The sequence below is a fragment of the Bombyx mandarina genome, chromosome 15 (genome assembly GCF_030267445.1).
Source record: "Bombyx mandarina strain Sakado chromosome 15, ASM3026744v2".
In the NCBI taxonomy this organism is placed as follows: domain Eukaryota; kingdom Metazoa; phylum Arthropoda; class Insecta; order Lepidoptera; family Bombycidae; genus Bombyx; species Bombyx mandarina.
In genome coordinates this window covers 13,408,858-13,427,993 of record NC_143221.1, presented here as the reverse complement: position 1 = coordinate 13,427,993, position 19,136 = coordinate 13,408,858, and the positions used below count along the sequence as shown (strand labels likewise).

At 36.0% G+C, this 19,136-nt stretch overlaps 1 protein-coding gene across 1 annotated transcript; it reads right to left on the bottom strand.

The window, feature by feature from the left end:
* Nucleotides 1-1,911: 1,911 nt before the first annotated feature.
* LOC114248587 (uncharacterized) lies at nucleotides 1,912-15,363 on the bottom strand. Its single transcript, XM_028181869.2, has 5 exons — nucleotides 15,232-15,363; nucleotides 6,454-6,694; nucleotides 5,387-5,526; nucleotides 3,860-4,003; nucleotides 1,912-2,897 (listed from the first exon to the last, which is right to left on the bottom strand). Exons 1-5 carry the CDS (start codon nucleotides 15,287-15,289, stop codon nucleotides 2,731-2,733), a joined length of 750 nt encoding a protein of 249 aa, XP_028037670.2. The 5' UTR covers nucleotides 15,290-15,363; the 3' UTR covers nucleotides 1,912-2,730.
* Nucleotides 15,364-19,136: the final 3,773 nt, after the last annotated feature.

The following is a 19,136-nucleotide window of genomic DNA, read 5'->3' as shown; positions in this document are numbered from 1 at the left end:
AAATGCTGTATACAACATTGTATCAGGTGACGAATCCTGGATATACGCGTACGAACCCGAAACAAAAAACCAGTCACGAGTTTGGGTGTTCGAAAATGAGTTAAAGCCAACAAAAATTGTTCGTTCACGGAGTGTTGCAAAAAAAAATGGTGGCCTTGTTTGTCTCCAAAACCGGCCATGTCACGACTATTCCTCTTGAGGGACAAAGAACGGTTAATGCAGAATGGTATACTAGCGTTTGTCCGCCACAGGTCATTTCTGAACTCCGTAAAGAGAACTGCAACCGCCGCATCATCCTCCATCACGACAATGCGAGTTCTCACACCGCGCACAGAACAAAAGAGTTTTTAGAGCAAGAAAACATAGAATTATTAGACCATCCGCCGTACAGCCCCGACCTAAGCCCTAATGATTTCTATACTTTCCCTAAAATAAAGAATAAATTGCGTGGACAGAGATTTTCATCACCTGAAGACGCTGTGGACGCCTACAAAACGGCCATTTTGGAGACCCCAACTTCCGAATGGAATGGTTGCTTCAATGATTGGTTCCATCGTATGGAAAAATGTGTCAAATTTCGCGGAGAATACTTCGAAAAGCAATAAATACATTTTTAAATAGTAATGTTGTGTCACTTCGTTAATTCCCGAAATTTTCAGTGCCGCCCTCTTATTTAATAACTACATATCGCGTAGTTTACCCTGCGTGAACTACACTTTAAATCGCACACGCGGATACTTTCCCCGGGCCTCAAACAATTCATATGCCGAAATTAGTCAAAATATTGTCAGAAGTTGAAACGGCCAAACGAAATAGACCGACTTACTTTCTTTCGTATTTGTAAAATCTATATATATATTAATACGTGAAGCAAAAACTTTGTATCCCTTTTTACGAAAATTGCGCGGACGGAGGAGTATGAAATTTTCTACTCTTATAGAGAATATAGAGAACAAGTGCACAATGCTAATATTTTTTTTAAATAATGCATAAAAGATACATTAAATCAATAAAGAAAATATTACGCACACTACATACCATGTATTTGACGCACTATTTAGAGTCAAACTTTTGTTCTTGACGTCCGTGGTCAAATTGAGAATAGATTAAATATTGTTTGTCTTTATTAATATTTTTTTATAGTGTAGCCTTGGCGAAATTTGTGATTATAGAAGTATAAAATACAATCATAATAGTGTACAAACTTCCAATTCCAATTAATTATAGTCGAATTTCGACTACTGCGGGACCTCTAGTTATCATAGATTACTCTTACCAATTACTGTGCAAGATGAAGTTCCCTTTGATGATCGACGACAGCTAACGAACTGTGAACCTAAGCATCAGACATCTTTTTTTTAATTTTTCCTACCTATTCTAGTAACCGGGTTATTCTAGATTCACCGAACTAGTAGGTGAGCGCACGGGGCTCAAACCGGAGTGTTGCTAACACTGGCCCTAGCAAGAGCAGTGCTTCGCAGAATCTACCACCGAATCGGAAACGCAACCCACTGAGAAGATCCGGCGAGAAACTCAGTAGGCTGTGTCTATGGGTTAATTTACTCGTCGAGCCCTTTGTCGCAAGCGACGGGTTCGGCGACGACGGTGACCGGTGCTTGAAGTACCTAAAAGCACCGTTAATGGATCGGGAGGATCTGTAATGACGTGTTTAGGTCGGCGTCGACTGTTTACCATTCGGTCCACCGGATCGGTGTGACCAGACATAAACAATCATAACTTTGTAGAGAAAATTGTTGCGGATAATTTTCTGAATTAATATTTTTTTCTTTTCTCTTTTTTTGTTTTGATTGTCCTTGTAGGCAGGCGCGCATATTATTATGGTCCACCTGATAGTGAGTTGTGAGTCTCTGTTTACGTTATACTTGAAAGACACATAAATAAAACACTAAGTTTGTTAACTTACATAATTTAGTATAAAACACTTACGCTACACAATACATACAGGTACTAAACAATATCTTTGGTGCCAATAAGGCCAATAACAACAAATAAATCATAAACAATTGAATTTCCATTTACAAATTCATCACAGCAATTACTATTTTAGCCCTTTTATTTTAATACTAGCTGACCCGGCAGACTTCGTAGTGTCTCAATCGATAAATAAAAGACCTAAAATGTTGTATAAAATAAACTTAAAACAAACAAAAGGAATTCATCCGACGGAGGACACAATTGTTATTTTTATTTAATTCCGAGCATTTTCATATGTATCTATCTACCTTTTAAACCTTCTCTGGACTTCCACAAATATTCAAGACCAAAATTAGCCAAATCGGATCAGCCGTTCTCGAGTTTTAGCGAGACTAACGAACAGCAATTCATTTTTATATTTATAGATACATTATTAAAATAGAGTTTAAATTACATATTTTTAAACTCAATCACTTAACGTTATATAAAAACACATCATTTCTTAATTGCGATAATTACTGTCGAAGAAATTAAGATTATAGTTTCTAAAAAAATCCTTATGATGTAATTTCTCATATTACAGAATCTCTATCAATGTCTAAAGTCTATAAAATTTAATTATGGCTATTTCGATTGTACTAAATCCTTGGTACTAAACCATCAAACAACATAAGGCTTTGGAAACATAATTTTAACATAGTTCAATATGTTTATGGAGACATTCCGCATTTCCACGAAAAGTCGAACTTACAGTAAATCCTTATCAAATCTATATATAAATAATACCGAAGTTTTCTATGCAGATGGTACGTCATCAACGAGTATCTCGTGCAAGGGTATGTTTCCAAGGATCTTGTTGACGAAGGCTTTGATGACGGCTGCACTTGTCTCTTCTATTAAAGGATTAAGAATGTCCAGAACGACTCCAGGACTCGAGTTGAAGAATGACGCAGCCGATGCGGCTACAAGAATTTAGAATTACATTAGTTTTAATTAGATTAGATTCGGGTTTTTTTTTAATTTAACGTGAAAGTGGCGTTTCACTCACAAAAGTCACTAAAAGACCACTAAAAAGTCACTATTTAAATACCAAATGCAAATAAAAAGGTGATGTCACCTATTGGATTAACTACATTTCATTTATAAATAAAACTTTGCAACAATGGACATAATGAAAATGATGTGAAATGAATCATGAATTTACATGGTTAAAGTAAAATATTAACAATTTAAACGTTCGAAATTCGTAAACAATTAGCAAAATGCGTAATCGTAAAAAAAATGCAAATTGCATTGATCAATTTTGTAGGATATTTTTGAGAGATCTGCTTAAAATTATAATGTATTCAATTGTGAAACCAGAAAGCGTCAAGTTTCTTACTTCGGTTTTATTATTTAGAAGTTGAACGAGCTTATGGTCCACCTGGTGTTAAGTGGTTACCGGAGATCACAGATATCAGAGTGTAAATGCCACCATCCTTGATACACGAGATTAAAGTTTCAAATATAACGGCTGTGGCACCCATTAAAGCCCAGCATATTACTGCTTCGAAGCAGAAGTAGACAGGATGATGACGCCTATTAGAGCGGGCTTCCAATACGTTCTACCATCAGTAAAATATAAAGAATCCTTTATTTTTAGGCCTGTCGTTTACATAATGCTCTTTTATAGTTGTCTATCATCTAGTCGTAGATATCTGTGTGGATAACGTTCTCTTATTGTTTGAACTGATTTCATTGCCTCTGTAAATAAACAAACACATGGCCGACTTGACAGGAAGTGATTACCATAGCTCATTGACATGAGCAATGCCAAAAGTACAATCAAGCCGCTGCCTTCCCCTAATGGGTGATGATTTTTCATTTGTAAAAAAATTTACATTCGTAGAACAAAGTTTGTTGTTTGTTAATGTCGGATACTTACCAGCCAGTGGTCTTTCCGTGTCATCGAAACCGATCTGGGCATTACTAACTCTAACTCGTGTCAAGATCTTGTCCACCTGAAGATATTCAACTCCGTCCTTTTGTATGGGCTTGGCTAGACCCTTCGCAACCACTGTTATTCCAGCTAGATAGAATAAATAAATCATAATAAAGTAACAGTTATTTCTTTATAATATCCATACATCTAGCTAGCCTGCCATTTATTCGATCCTGCTGAGATTTGAAAACATCTACTTAGTTATATCAACGAGCAACAAATGACGCATGAACTGTTTCAACAAATGAGTGATAATGCATTTAGCAAAAGTCTCAAAAAAATCTGACTGCGTTACAATCTTTTGTGAAATAGTTCAATTGATGCAGCTGCTTAAGATTGCAATAAATCAAAAAGGTTTAAATTAAAATTCGGTAAACTACAATTCGAAAAAGTAAACTGTTCATTACGACAACCATAAATGTATACAAATACTGGAATTTATTGATAATACCCATTAAAAATGCATTGAAACGAATATAACCGGTCGTCGATTCAATTAAAAGTAGAGAATGAAATTTTACATTCTAATATAGTTATTCGGTAGTCTGAAAATAATACTGACAGGTCAAAACAAAACAAACAGTCGGCTGAATTTAGAAAATCGCCCAGAGACTGCTCTAACCTTGGTCTAGATTCACTGCAACAAACATTAACTATTCGTTCAACTAATTAACAATTTCGATGGATAATTACTTTTAGATGAGATGACATTATTCTAATCAGCTTTCGATACGATTTTGAGTATCTGTTTATATTGTAAATAAAAATTTTATTTAACGCTTAAGGTCTTAAAAGTAGAGTTGAAATTTCAACACGGCCGAAAGTTTGCTTAGCAAAAGGTCTAAGTAATCGTTGACAGAAAAATCTCAAAGCACGTAAAACAGAATCGAACTGCTCGCCTTGCCCGTTTGGGCTGCGAAGCAATCCTGTCTCCTGTTAAGGTAGGATATATTTTTTAAAGTGGCTGATTCTGCGATCTTGGTTTTTTATTTATTGCTTAGATTTGTGGACGACCTCACAGCCCACCTACTGTTAAGTGGTTACTGGAGCCCATAGACATGACAACGTACAGGTCTCAGGTATAGTTACAACGGCTGGCCCACCCTTCAAACCGAAACGCATTACTGCTTCACGGCAGAAATAGGGGGGGCGGTGGTACCTACCCGTGTGGACTCACAAGAGGTCCTACCACCAATAATTACGCAAATTATAATTTTGCGGGTTTGATTTTTATTACACGATGTTATTCCTTCACCGTGGAAGTCAATCGTGAATATTTGTTAAGTACGTATTTCATTAGAAAAATTATGAGATCATATCTGTTTAGGGTCTCCAATAATCGGTGAACATTGAGTGGAATTTGAGTTTCGGTCCATTTCAATAACGAAAAACCAAATACAGGACCTTTTTAACAGTTCATTGTTTTTAAATAAACAATAATCTACGTGGTTTACTTAACCAAATACATACTGAATTCTCCTCTCAGTTTTCCTTTTCCATTTATGTCCAGGGTGAGAATTCTAGAGCCACGCACGTCGTAATCCGCATTCACCATCAACTTTGGGAAAACCATTTTAATCTCCCCTGTGTACTTATTATTCAAGTTAATCCTGAAAGGGATATAACAATTTAACAACGTAAATTAGGCTAAATATTTTTATAAAAAATGCGATGTTTTTAAAGCAAAACCGTTCTTTTTATAAATGATATGGACTTTTTCAATGAAAGAGTACATGAGGAGGAAAGAAACGTCTTTAAAAAAATTCTTTCTAATAAAAAAATACCACAAGTATTGGAAAACCCGACGACTGACATAATTGTGTAACCAAAAACAATGAAAAATTGCTGGTATTAAGACGCGTTCCTAGCTCAGAAATTTAGGTATTATTTCGACGTATGTTGTGCCATTTAATTCGCATTCAAAAGATGTCAATTTTAAAATGCAATTGAAATTTCGACCTCACACCTCAAAGGGAGCGGCGATGCCTCACTATAATATGAAACCGCACCCCCTCATCCCAACTACAAAAATAATAGTACATTGTGCGCCAAGGGAGAAAAGTAGGACATTTCCTCCCACGTGTAAAATTGCGGGATGCGGGATGAGATGTCCTACTTTTTTCTCGCGGTGCACATACTATTTTTTCTCCTACCCGGGGTCCAGGGGCGAAACCCTGGCGGGGAGTAGGGGGACGGAAGCCCCCCATTTACTAATAAAAAACAATTTAACAATTTTTTTATTTTTAAATAAACGACTACTAATTGAATAAGAACTGTCTGATGAACTCATCTTTGTTTAATACTTCACTATACAATTTTATTGCCTCTTGTTTATTTCACTTTTACACTAAACACAATATTGCAAATTACCCAAGCACAACAATGGCGGAGAATTTTAGGTGCGTGAGAGCAGACGTAGACACTAACGCGCATTCGCACTTGTCAGTACCCAGGGAGGAAATGTAACACTTTCTTCCCTGTACAGCGGGAGGAAAACCGAACTTTCGGCGTAGGTAGGACAAAAAAATAATACTCACTTCAACTTTTCAATCTTAAAGTTACTTCCACCGAATGCCTTAGTTTGTTTGATCGTTGCTTTCAATCGCAGGTTTGGAGCAGTCCTGTCCAGTTTCAACATTGGTACCATGAAGGGGTCTAAAGGCGGAATGTTGACTTCAGGAATGCCCGTCTTCAGACGTGGCCTCATTGTCTCGACGGCGTCCAGAACGCACTTGTCTAGCTGTGGATCGCTTCTCTTGCATTGAGGAAAGAAGTCGGCTGTAAATTTATAAACAAAAACGTGGTCACAAACATCAAGATTTTGTTAAATTACTGTTTTTTTTTTAGTTTACCCAAATAGTTTAATACTAGTTGTAACAGTAGTAAAACACATCTTGCTTGATTTAAATGGTCTGATAGTGTTTTATGGCCTATCAGTATTTTGTTGAGAATCGTCATTGTCTCCTGCAGTATAAGGATTTATATTTAGATCAACAATATAATGTTAATGAAAAGTATTATTTGAAAAAAACTGTTTGATTGAATTCGATATCTTTAGTGTAGCTTTAGTTATTTTTTAATATTAATAACAGTGAACACAAAATCTTGTGGATGTTTGTTAAATACTATTTCACGCAAAAGTTACTGGACGGATTTTCATGGCACTTCAATGTAATAATGGCTTATATATCAAAAAAGCGTATCCGTATCATTATACCTATTATGTAGTTCGATTGACGCACAACAGGTGATATTTTTCATATAATTAGCGAAAGTCACATCAGAGCGTGACCAGGTTTCACTAGTCATAGAATAAAAGAAGTTTATCTAGGAGCTACATTGCATTAACATGGTCTTCTTCTTGCACAACATGGTCTTTGTCTTGCCCTTATCTCACTATATGTAGAATAGTCGGTCCAGTATGTCCTCCTTTTCCATTCATGTCTACCATACGTCATATCTGCACTGGCACAGTCGCATCTCACATATCCTCTTTCACACAGTTCATCCAAACCTTTTTAGGACGCCTCCTCATCACCTTACAACATACTTATAATGCAAAAAAATGCATTAACAACATATTCACTAAAATCTTACATACAACTTCGGAGGAACAATGTTTGGGCCATATTGAACAAAAATAATAATATTGGTCAAATCACACGTGGTCTTCTTCTACTCGTCAGCCCACAGACGTCCACTGCTGGACATGGGCCTCCCCAAGCCTCGCCACAAGGACCGGTCCTGCGCTGTCTGCGTCGTGGCCTAAAGGATAAGACGTCCGGTGCATTCGTGTGTAGCGATGCACCGGTGTTCGAATCCCGCAGGCGGGTACCAATTTTTCTAATGAAATACGTACTCAACAAATGTTCACGATTGACTTCCACGGTGAAGGAATAACATCGTGTAATAAAAATGAAACCCGCAAAATTATAATTTGCGTAATCACTGGTGGTAGGACCTCTTGGGAGTCCGCACGGGTAGGTACCACCACCCCACCTATTTCCGCCGTGAAGCAGTAATGCATTTCGGTTCGAAGGGTGAGGTAGCCGTTGTAACTATACTGAGACCTTAGAACTTATATCTCAAGGTGGGTGGCGCATTTACGTGGTAGGTGTCTATGGGCTCCAGTAACCACTTAACACCAGGTGGGCTGTGAGCTCGTCCACCCATCTAAGCAATAAAAAAAAAAAAAAAAAAAAAAAAATCCAGCATACACATGGTCGTCTCACCCCAAAATGGGTTTCTATGTACTATGGGAATCAGTGACTAATATATATAGTTATATATGTTTTTAGGCAGGACCGATCTTTGTGCGAGGCTTGGGGGAGACTTGTGTCGAGCTTATGGACGTCTGTGGGCTGATAGAATAGAAATATTTCAAAATAAGCATATACAGATATTAAACACCCGCGCCAGATCAGTTGGAAGACCTTCCCTTTGTAGTTTCCTATAAACTAGTAACACCAAGTGTTGCTCATATAAACACGCAACCTTCTAAAAATAATCCACCAAAGATAATTCGATTTTGAATTAGTTATCGGAATTAATAAATTTACGCCTCGTCTTAGTTTCAATTCGATGTTGGCCAAGGTATAAATTAAGTTGTTTCTTTTTATTCTGGCCTAAATATAGCAGATAGTATATAATAAGTGGTATATTTGTTCAGTATGATAGCCCCGTACTACTCATTTCTTTAATTTCCTTTTATTGTCAGTGATAGCAGGCCTATGCAGATACAATTCAATGAGTTTCTTGCCGGATCTTCTCAGTGGGTCGCGATCCAAGGTTAGATGCAGCGAAACACTGCTCTTACTGGAGCCAATGTTAGCAAGTTTTGTCACGATGAGCCCGTGTAGCACACTTACCCATATGCGCATAATTGGAATAGCCCCTTAAACTACCAACTATTAGGTAGAGAAAAAAAAGGAGACTCATACACGTATATGGTCAAAGGATAACAAGCGGTCATCTCACCTATTAACGCTTAACCACTGCACAACGTAGGGATTGTTAAACTTCATTTGGAGCGGGGACTCATGGACTTCTCCTTTTTTTTTCTTACCTAAACTGATAACTGCCTTGAAAGGCTATGTCAGCGTAACCGGGCGAGTAGGTGAACTCACGGGGCTCAAACCGAGAGTGTTGCTAACAGCGGTCCTAGCAAAAGCAATGCTTCGCAGAATCTACCACCGGATCGGAAACGCGACCCAGTGAGAAGATCCGGTGAGAAACTCAGTGGGCTGTGTCTATGGGTTAATTAACGAGGCGAGGACGGTGACCGGCGGACTTATCCTATTATTTCTTCAATCATTGAAAACTTGGACCTTATATTTCAGAAAGTGATGTAACCTATAATAATATTTGATAAGCAGCCGTGCTCTGTAATAGTTAGTTTCCGTAGTACCAACAAAAGCGAGGAATGGAAAAAAAAACAAAAAAAAACAGTAGCCGGTTACGTTACAGATACTGCATAATCGCGGCCACTCTCACAAGCTTGCCCGACTGAGTTTAACAGACCTCATATTGTCGTCGTAATGATGGAACGTCATCTGTTATGACAGTTGCAATAGCGGAATGACATTCAAATCAAATCAAATCAAATCAAAAATTTTTATACCACATAAATGAAAGTACATACTTGTTGAACGTCAAAAAAACTACCGCCAATTCACAAGAACTAGCCTCCGTCCTGAGAAGAATTGGCAAGAAACTCAGCGGGCATGTCTTTTTTTTTTTTACATATGAAATTATTATTTATTTATTTTTTAATATTAGTTTTGTTTTTAAAATATGATTTTTTACAATGAGTAATATAACGTAACAATTACTACAATATTGAAATGCCTGGAGCGAGCAACTCATTCCCACTTTGTGCAATCTTCTAGATAATCATTGACTTTATAGTAAGCTTTATTGCACAGATGTTCTTTAATAGTTTTCTTAAACCTATGTATATGTAGGTTCTGAACATCTTGTGGGATTTTGTTGTACAGGCGCACAGACAAACACCCGAATGAATTTCGTATCTTATGTAACCTACTCATCGGCACAACAAGCTTGTGTTTGTTCCTAGTATTTCTATTATGTATGTCCGACTGTTTAGGAAACTCCTTAATATGTTTACGAACATACATCAAATTTTCAAAAATGTACTGGGATGGCATAGTGAGAACTTTAATTTCTTTAAATTTCTCCCTCAGGGATTCCCTTGAGTGCATGTTATAAATAGCACGTATAACTCTTATCTGCAGAATAAATATCATTTCTACATGGGTCGCATTGCCCCATAGCAAAATGCCATAGGACATGACACTGTGGAAGTAACTAAAGTAAACTAAACGAGCCGTGTCCGCGTTTGTTAACATTCTAATTTTTTTTACTGCGTATGCTGCAGAGCTGAGCTTACTCGCCAATTTATGAATATGAGGTCCCCATTGCAGTTTGGAGTCCACTGTTATACCAAGAAATACGGTTGACTCAACAAGCTCCAATGATTCCTCAGAAACAATTACATCACTCTCCACTTGTCTCACATTTAAAGATGGTTTAATACATTTTAAAGTAAATTTAATACATTTAGTTTTCTTACTATTCAATAATAGGTTATTGATACGGAACCAATGAACCACACACGAAATCGCATCATTTACTTCGTCATAGACTTGTAATTGTCGTTTAATTTTAAATAATAAAGATGTATCATCTGCGAATAATACGACCTCGTGTCGGGACTCAATAAAACTAGGTAAATCGTTTATATATATTAGAAATAAAAAAGGACCCAAAATGGAACCCTGAGGTACACCCATTTTCAACAAGGTGCCTGAAGATCTATTACCTTTCACATCTACTGTTTGTATCCTTCCTGATAAATAGGAAGTTTTATAGGAAGTTTTTCATTTGGATATGACATCTATATTTGTTGTTGAGAGTTAAAATAAGAACTACGACAACCGTATTGTACATTGATTATTATAAAACAAGATTATTGTAAGCCTCATTAAAATTGATAATAATAATGAATGAACGAAATCTCAAGCACGTATATAAGGATATGCTATTAATACTTTAAGCCATCAACACTTATCCAAGTATGACAAAAAAAACGAAATAAATAGTCTTAATCGACAAGCGAATCTAAACAATAATGAATAGAGGAAACGACTCTAATGACGTTCGACAATTGGCTTGATACAAACATCTGATTATCAACAAATGATATATGAACACACGCTAAGTAGGGGGGCAGTAAGCGGAAAAAGCCTTGTGCCCATTCAATTTCCTCAGCAAAATTTACATACAAGTACTAAGGTTGGAGTTCTTGTATACACGAGTGTATTTTAAAATGATCGCTAATAATTCGAATCCCGTCAGTGCTAGCTCAAAACATGCCCTGCCAAATTAACTCGCTTTGTAAGTACTTGTTATACGGGACTATGAAAAACTCTTTTTAAAAAATATTTTATTGACTTTGAAGATACAAAAGATTTTACTTAGAAAAAGTGTGGCTACTAGTAACGACGCAGAGTGACTGACTTCGAGCCAACGGGGCTCCAATATATTATGTTAGGCCGGAAAGTGCTGATAGAAGCACTTTTCGGTTTTAGGTAAAGTAATTAATATACCAGATAATATTATAACAGTACGTAATCCGAATTAGATAACCCAGAACTTAAGTCATTGAATGTTTTATTTTGCAGAGTAACAATCGATATGTATCATTAACATGCTGTGCTTTGTTGTTCTTTTATGTTGTGGGTAAACGTACTAGCTAGCCAATAGGGTTTCAAAATTTACCTAATTAACGATACACTAATTAACTATAGAGTGTATGTCGCTACACCTTGACTTACATTGAATGCCAGGCATGAAACACTAAAATTAATTATATTTTATTAATGGAATTCCGTTACGCCATGACCGCTGTAACTTCCCTACCTCACCCGGGTTCTATCTCAGGTGGGATTCAGGCGTCGCTTCGGGTGAGGGTGCAGATTTGTCTTTTAATGGTTGGCCTTGTTAATTATCATTTCACATAGATAGCGCGACCCCAATCGCGTGAACTGTGTATTTACCAGAAGGACTCTGAGACGAAATACTTTTTTTATTTCTATTTGCCTGTATTTCGGAAACTTTTCGCTAAAATTAATGTATTGTTCTAACTATCGTAATTTTTTTTACAACCATTATTTAATGTCATTTAAGTTTGTCTGCCCACAGTAAGAACTAAGAGTACCTTGAACTAATAACACATATATTGTGGTCTGGCAATTCGTTTGACTTAGGTTTTCGTCTTCACGACGTATTGCTCGCAGTCATCAATAGACATCGACGATCCTCTGTCCTCAAAGCCCACTGAGTTTCTCGCCGGATCTTCTCATTGGATCGCGTTTCCTATCCGGTAGTAGATTCCGCCAAGCACTCCTCTTGCTAGGGCTAGTGTTAGCAACGTCCCCAGGATAGACCCCATGAGCTCACCTACTCGCTCGGTAAATCTAATATGACCCCTCGAGGTCACTAGAATAGGTACTAGGCTAATAGGTAGGAAAAAAGTCCTCAAATTAGAGTATTATCCTTAATTGTTTAGCGTAAATAAAACACAACGTTAAAAAATATAACGTGCCCTGACACGCTTTAAAGCTTAACATTCGTGTAGCATTAACTAAATCGAATACTGAATAGTAAACGAGTGATAAATAAGGCGCACTACTGGCTTATCCCACATACGAGATCAATTCTGCCTTGAAAACTACGGATTAAGTTTTAGATTGCTCAGTAATTTAAGTTGAAATATGTTTGGAATAAACCATGGAGAAACTAAAGTTGCATTTGTCTGCACACCGAATGTATGTAATGCTATATCACAGCAATTAAAAGTATGTTCCCCTTATCACCCCAGTCCATTTTAAAATACCTCACTAAAATATTAACCAAACATCGACCTGAATTTGAATCAACATAATGAATATGAAATATAGATGTAATAATATTATCATTACTTTCTTTTTGCATTAATATTTAGACTTTTTAACTAGACTGTGTACATATTGGAATCGTTTAATAAGTACCCTATCTTAACCTTGATAGGCTAGCTTGAGAGGCTAACGCTAAATTATCATTAGTATAATAGTCGGCAAACTTCTTGAGCATTTGTCGACGTAGTGGGGGTAAGTTCGCGCACGGTACACTCACGTGCAAAAACGTTATTTACTCTGCGTCATAATGCTATTAAATTATGAAAATCAACATATTATGTATTTATTTATATATTTATTAGAACATCAACAAAAAATATAGGTTAATAATTGTAATAATTTAATCTTGGGGTAAAATAGATATTCCTTCTATTAAGTCAAAACTAGAGCTGTTGCCAGGTCTTGGTTCAGTTGAAGCGAAGCTGGTATTTGTAATTTTTTTTTCGTTATCCTAATCTTGACCATCATCATCATCACTGTTTTCATCACCCGAGTCGCTATCATCGTGATGAGTCGACATAGGGCTCATTGGTGTAGTTTACAACTCGGTCGGTTTGGTCTTCTTATTTGTCTATAATTAATTATTTTTTGGAGATATTCGATTCGTAGTAATCGAATGTTACTTTTTTCAATTACCAGCTTCCGATTATTTTCTGTTTTTTTTTCCATCTGAAGCCTAGCTCTTTCATAATTCGTCGTAAGCTTCATTCCGAGCCATTAAAATTTATATCTTCTTTAGATTTTTCGAAGCCTTTCTACGATACGGAGTTTCGCTGCTTGATAAGTAGTTATTATGATTACATCTTTTTATTACAGATTGAACGAAACTATCCATTCCGGAAACTTTCTTCTTCCCTGATCTTTTCGTACCCGGAGGCCGAAACACGGCGAGCAAGCTAGAGCCTTTAGCTTCGTTAATAATGCACCTAACAGTACTCACTGATATTTTTCTTGCTTCCGAAGTCTGTTTTACTTTTTCCATATCATTCTTCCCCTGTTTTATAATGAAGCAATATACGTCGTACACAATTTTTCTACCCTTTCTTTTGAATACTACCCCATTTTGTCGCGGCATAGTGTATTTTTTATAAAAAATCAACAAACACTCAACATATAGCAATGGCAACAAATTCAACAAGCAATTATAACAAATAACTTAACGATGAATAACGATAGACTTTTCACTGTACGCAAGCGTACTTTTGGGAGCAAGCGGAACGAGGGCGCGGTGCGGGACGCAAGGTTCGATTGATCTACCAATAACGCGCTCGATACGATTTCCCCTGCCGTCGCGCCTCACCCTCACCACCAAAGTGATCTAAAATTCGGTTCTGCGCAGTCAAGGTCATTTGCTCAAGAAGTTTGCCGGTTACCAACATTAGTAGCGTCGTCAATACATTTCTCACAGGAACTTTGAACTATTTGAGTTCTCGTGAATGCAGTTACTGCCGCAGATAGAATAAGGAGAATAACTAGAAGAATAATAAGAATAACTTCAAAGAATAGCAATAGCATCTATCCTAAGCCAGAGCACACGTACTGCAACAAACTTTAACATGACGTATTTAAACATTTTCGGATTCTTCGTTTTTCAATTAAGATGGACTGATGGGCTTACTCAATTCTATAAACCGATGTAAAAGGAATCCTAATTTGGGGATAGACGATCGTGTAGGATATGTGTCCTTTTTTTAATCTAAATGTCACCGTACAATATGTAAAATGCCACTGTAGATTATCTAAAAAGTCGTTATATAGTATGTAAAATGTCACCTACAGTAAAATGTCACATTTAATTCTAATAAGCCTTATTGGGTAATCTTTGAAAGCGAAAACGGTACGAGCAGAAATTATTCTGCTGCATGCGTCTAGTCTAGTATGTATAATCTTTGTCGCAGGTCAATGAAATAAAAAGCTTTGCTAGTATTACTGAGAAATATATCTAAGCAATATATGTTGCCATCTTTACACTCTAATGGATCAAGAACCTTATATAATTATAGCACACACACGATCAACAAACACACAACAGTCCGGTGAATTTAATTATTAAATGTAATTATTATCTATTATTATTCAAAGTTTTATCAAAATATCAATAATACAAAAACCATTTCTTGCAAAAAGAAACGAAATAATTCCCTTTTTTTATTCAGTCATATCTGTCTTGTCAAACATTCAATAGGGCTATGGTTGTTTTGCACTAAACAATTATACCTTACAGATATTTTTAGGTATTCTAAATAACGAGATGACTTTCATTCGCTAACTTTTGTTCTTATTAAAAATCTTAAGAAACGTCACCGGCAAGATGTTAACAAGAAAAGTATTACTCACGCGTCACTCTCCCATAAACAGAGACCGCATATAAAATTAAAAAAACAAACACTCTCATTGTCGGTACTGTGTTATTGTGCTTTACTGCTGTTATTGTTAAGGTATACGTTGGTAACCGTCGGACGGCGAACGGTGAATGTGCACCGATGCCCGAATTACTGGTATATGTAGAAGGGAAACGCGCCCCTACGTTCAATGTGCAATTGGGCAATTTTTAAGGAAAAAAACAAAAAACAAATTCAAAACATCCATGTTGAAAACTTCTCTGAAATACAAATACATTATGGTATATTTTAGGTTAGCTTTTTTGTATCAATTTGTTTTTATCATCAAGTACATTTGATTACCCGACTATATTGCACGACTCTAGGTAGACAGGAAATGTGTGACCTGAATTGTCACGTCAGGAGAGCCAGCCCTTCAGAACTGAACGCTTAAACGCTTCGCGGCAAAAATATGCGACTTTGCTATGTACCGAACTCTTTTTAAATTAAATCTTTTATATATTGGCTAACCTTACTAATGTATTTTTTTGTTTTTTGTAACGTGAGTTTAATTAATTGTAATCTATACTAATATATAAATCTGCAGTGGTTTTTACGGATGTTCCGTTATAACTACTGAATCATGCATCCGATTGACTTGAAACTTAGTATCCGTGTAGAAAATACATGTACTTAATGGATAGGCTATTTATATGAGTGTCGGACCTACACCAGTTGCGGGGGCGTTAATAATGAGAGTCTTTGTGGGGGTGAGAAATAATAATGTTAATTTTAAATGCCCACCGAAGCGGACGGGCATAGCTAGTTTTTTCTAAGAGCTAGATACCTGATGTCTTGACATAGATTTAACGTCGAGTTAAGCCTTCATTCGCATTGGCGTGTATTTCTTTACAAGATTTTGTACTTAATCGCAATTAACATGTAAGAAAATGAACGATTATAATTTTTTCAATTTCATTTTTATTTTCAGTAACTTTATTATACAATACGTAAACAAAAACAAATATAGTTACGTGAATTATGTTGCAAAACCCAACTGCCGTTGTGAATTTAGTTCGAATCAAAAGGCGGTCAGTCGACCCGTGTATCCGGGAAACTAACAAAAATATTCAAATAAAGACATCCTAATACTGTTTCAAGGAAATGTTTAATTTAAATAATTTACAAATTATGTTTGTTAAAATAACTCAACATAACATTAGCCAACTGAGATTCAGAAATGGTAAGGTGATATTTTATATTACTGGAGCTCCAAGTGGACCGAAACCCTAGTGAACGTCGCAGGATTCTCCTGGATACAAACAGCGTAGAACCAGTCGCTCAACGGATCTTGGAGACATGTGCCTAATTATCGTTTTTCTGCTAATCTTCTATCTTCTATATATATAAAAATAGAACTCGAGAACGGCTGGACCGATTGGGCTAATTTTGGTCTTAAATTATTTGTGGAAGTCCAGGGAAGGTTTAAAAGGTAAATAATTAAATATGAAAATGCTCGGAATGAAATAAAAATAATAATTTTGTTTTTCCTTTGATGTGTCCCTGTCGGACGGATTCCTTTTGTATGTCTTAAGTTTATTTTATACAATAGTTTAGGTCTTTTAATTATCGATTAAGGCACTACGAAGTCTGCCGCTTGTGTTCGTGTGCCTCAAGTGAAATAAAGTATGTTGTTGTTAAGTGTAGTACAATATTATTTTTAAATACATTTACTTTTGATTAACAAATTTTATTGATATGGTAACGACAACTCATTAATCAAACTTATGCGCTAAACTGCACAACGCAGCGCTATGCTTGTGTTTCCGCCATGATAACATTACGCAATCTTGTATAACGGGACAACATTTAATAGACGGCCGTTTTCATATCGACTCATTCAGTTTAGGTATCAAGCTTAAATGGTTATAACGTTGACGTGGATAGACCTCTATTTGTGTGTAACCAGCTTGATGGTTGAGGTCAATTTATGCTGAACGAGCATAGGTCCATTTTGAATAGATATCTGTTTGCCTATTAATCGTGAGCTTTGACAGATCAAATTGTATTGGTACTTTTTGCATTACGCAACGCTTGCAGTTATTGAGAACGGAACCGTTGTTATGACTGACACGGATTAGTTTTAGATTTTGATTTGTTCGTTGCAATAAAGATAACAGCAAAACTATAATATTGGAGTTCTACATACGCGTCTATGTTAGAGGAGATTTATTAATTACTAGCCGTACGCGCCCGCTTCGCTGGGGATTTAAAATTAACATTATTATTATATATTGTCATTATTATTAGGGTGTCCAACACTCATATATATATATTAGCCCATCCATTATGTACATGTATTTTCTGCATAGATACCAAGTTTCAAGTCAATCGGATGCATTGATTCAGTAGTTATAGCGGAACATCTGTAAAAACCACTGTAGATTTATATATTAGTATAGATAATTTGCGTTTTTACTAGTGGAAACGAGTCGTATGAGCCGACACGGGTAGCCACCACTAGGGTCGTTTTCAAATTTAGGGCCAAAAGCGAGTTATTTGATTTAATTCTCATAACCTGAATGTTACCGTAATTATAAGTACAGTAAATTTGTTGTCATGACAACAGGCACGTGGTCCTATAACTATATATTCGTAAACATTGTTAAATTAGGAGCTATACATTAAAAACTACGCCCAAATCTCGTTCATATCACTGTCGAAATTCAAATTCTAACTTGTTTGCTATTTTTCCAGTAATGTTGAAATTCGACAATTTTATTTAATCAGTATATAATGCAATAATAAAGGAAAACTAACTGGATATTAGAACATTATTAAAAACAAAAGAAATACGATTTCTAAGCTTTCAAAAAAGTTCCTATTTAAATTATTGTCATCCGTGTTGGCCTTATCAAATGCGTAAAATGAAAAATATAAATGAATATTATATAATGTTATCAATAAATGAGTGATGGACTTGATTGTGATGATGTATTTTTTATTCTGAACCCGAAAGTTTAAATTCAGGAAATCGTTACTTTTTTGGCCGCAAAATTTAAAACGACCCACTACCCGTCCTATTTCTGCCGGGAAGCAGTAATGCGTTACGGTTTGAAGGGTAGGGCAGCCGTTGTACTATAAAACTGAGACTTACAACTCATTTCTCAAGATGGGTGGCGGCTTTAGGTTGTAAATGTCTACGGGCTCCAGTAACCAATTAACAGATGATGACCAGTAGGGTCGTCCACCTACCTAAGCAATCAAAAAGTTAGGGCATTCCTCCAACGAAATAACTATAAGGCGATACTCATAGACTTTGGAAGCCTATTAATACGATTATATAAAAATCCTCATCGCTAAAGCTAATAAAAAAGTTAGGATGTCGATTCCAAGTATCAAATTCGGCAGTGGCATTAATCATCACATGGTCCTTATGCTGTGATGATAACATTACGATCAATTACATTGCAGTCAATTTCCAAAAATCTATTGGAAGGGTTCAAAAAACCAGATCGCTAGTAAAAGTTAGTTAATATTTCATTCTAGTCTTAAACACGAAGATCCTAATCCAAATCAGTTCTTTGTCTATTTTTTGCGTGATGCTCAAAGAAACGAACGAATAAATAAAAATGGGATTCGAAGACACCTAAGCAATGTGGCAAACTTCTTCCTAAATATTTACATTGAAAAAGATAAATACAATTAATTAGTTAGTAACATTTATTAATTAGTAACGACTCTATTTCATTAATTAGTAACGACTTTACTTCATTAATTAGTAACGACTTTACTTCATTAATTAGTAACGACTTTACTTCATTAATTAGTAACGACTTTACTTCATTAATTAGTAACGATTTACTTTACAAACGAATATCGCGCATCGGATCGGAAACGCGACCCACTGAGAAGATCTGT

Bases quoted from the DNA above. Each gene is read 5' to 3' on its own strand.
- LOC114248587 (XM_028181869.2), bottom strand. From the start codon at position 15,289: ATGAGAGTGTTTGTTTTTTTAATTTTATATGCGGTCTCTGTTTATGGG. The intron at 6,695-15,231 runs GTGAGTAATACT...ATAAATTTACAG, and splicing joins TGTTTATGGGAGAGTGACGC to CCGACTTCTTTCCTCAATGC. The intron at 2,898-3,859 runs GTAAGTATCCGA...AAATTCTTGTAG, and splicing joins CACGGAAAGACCACTGGCTG to CCGCATCGGCTGCGTCATTC.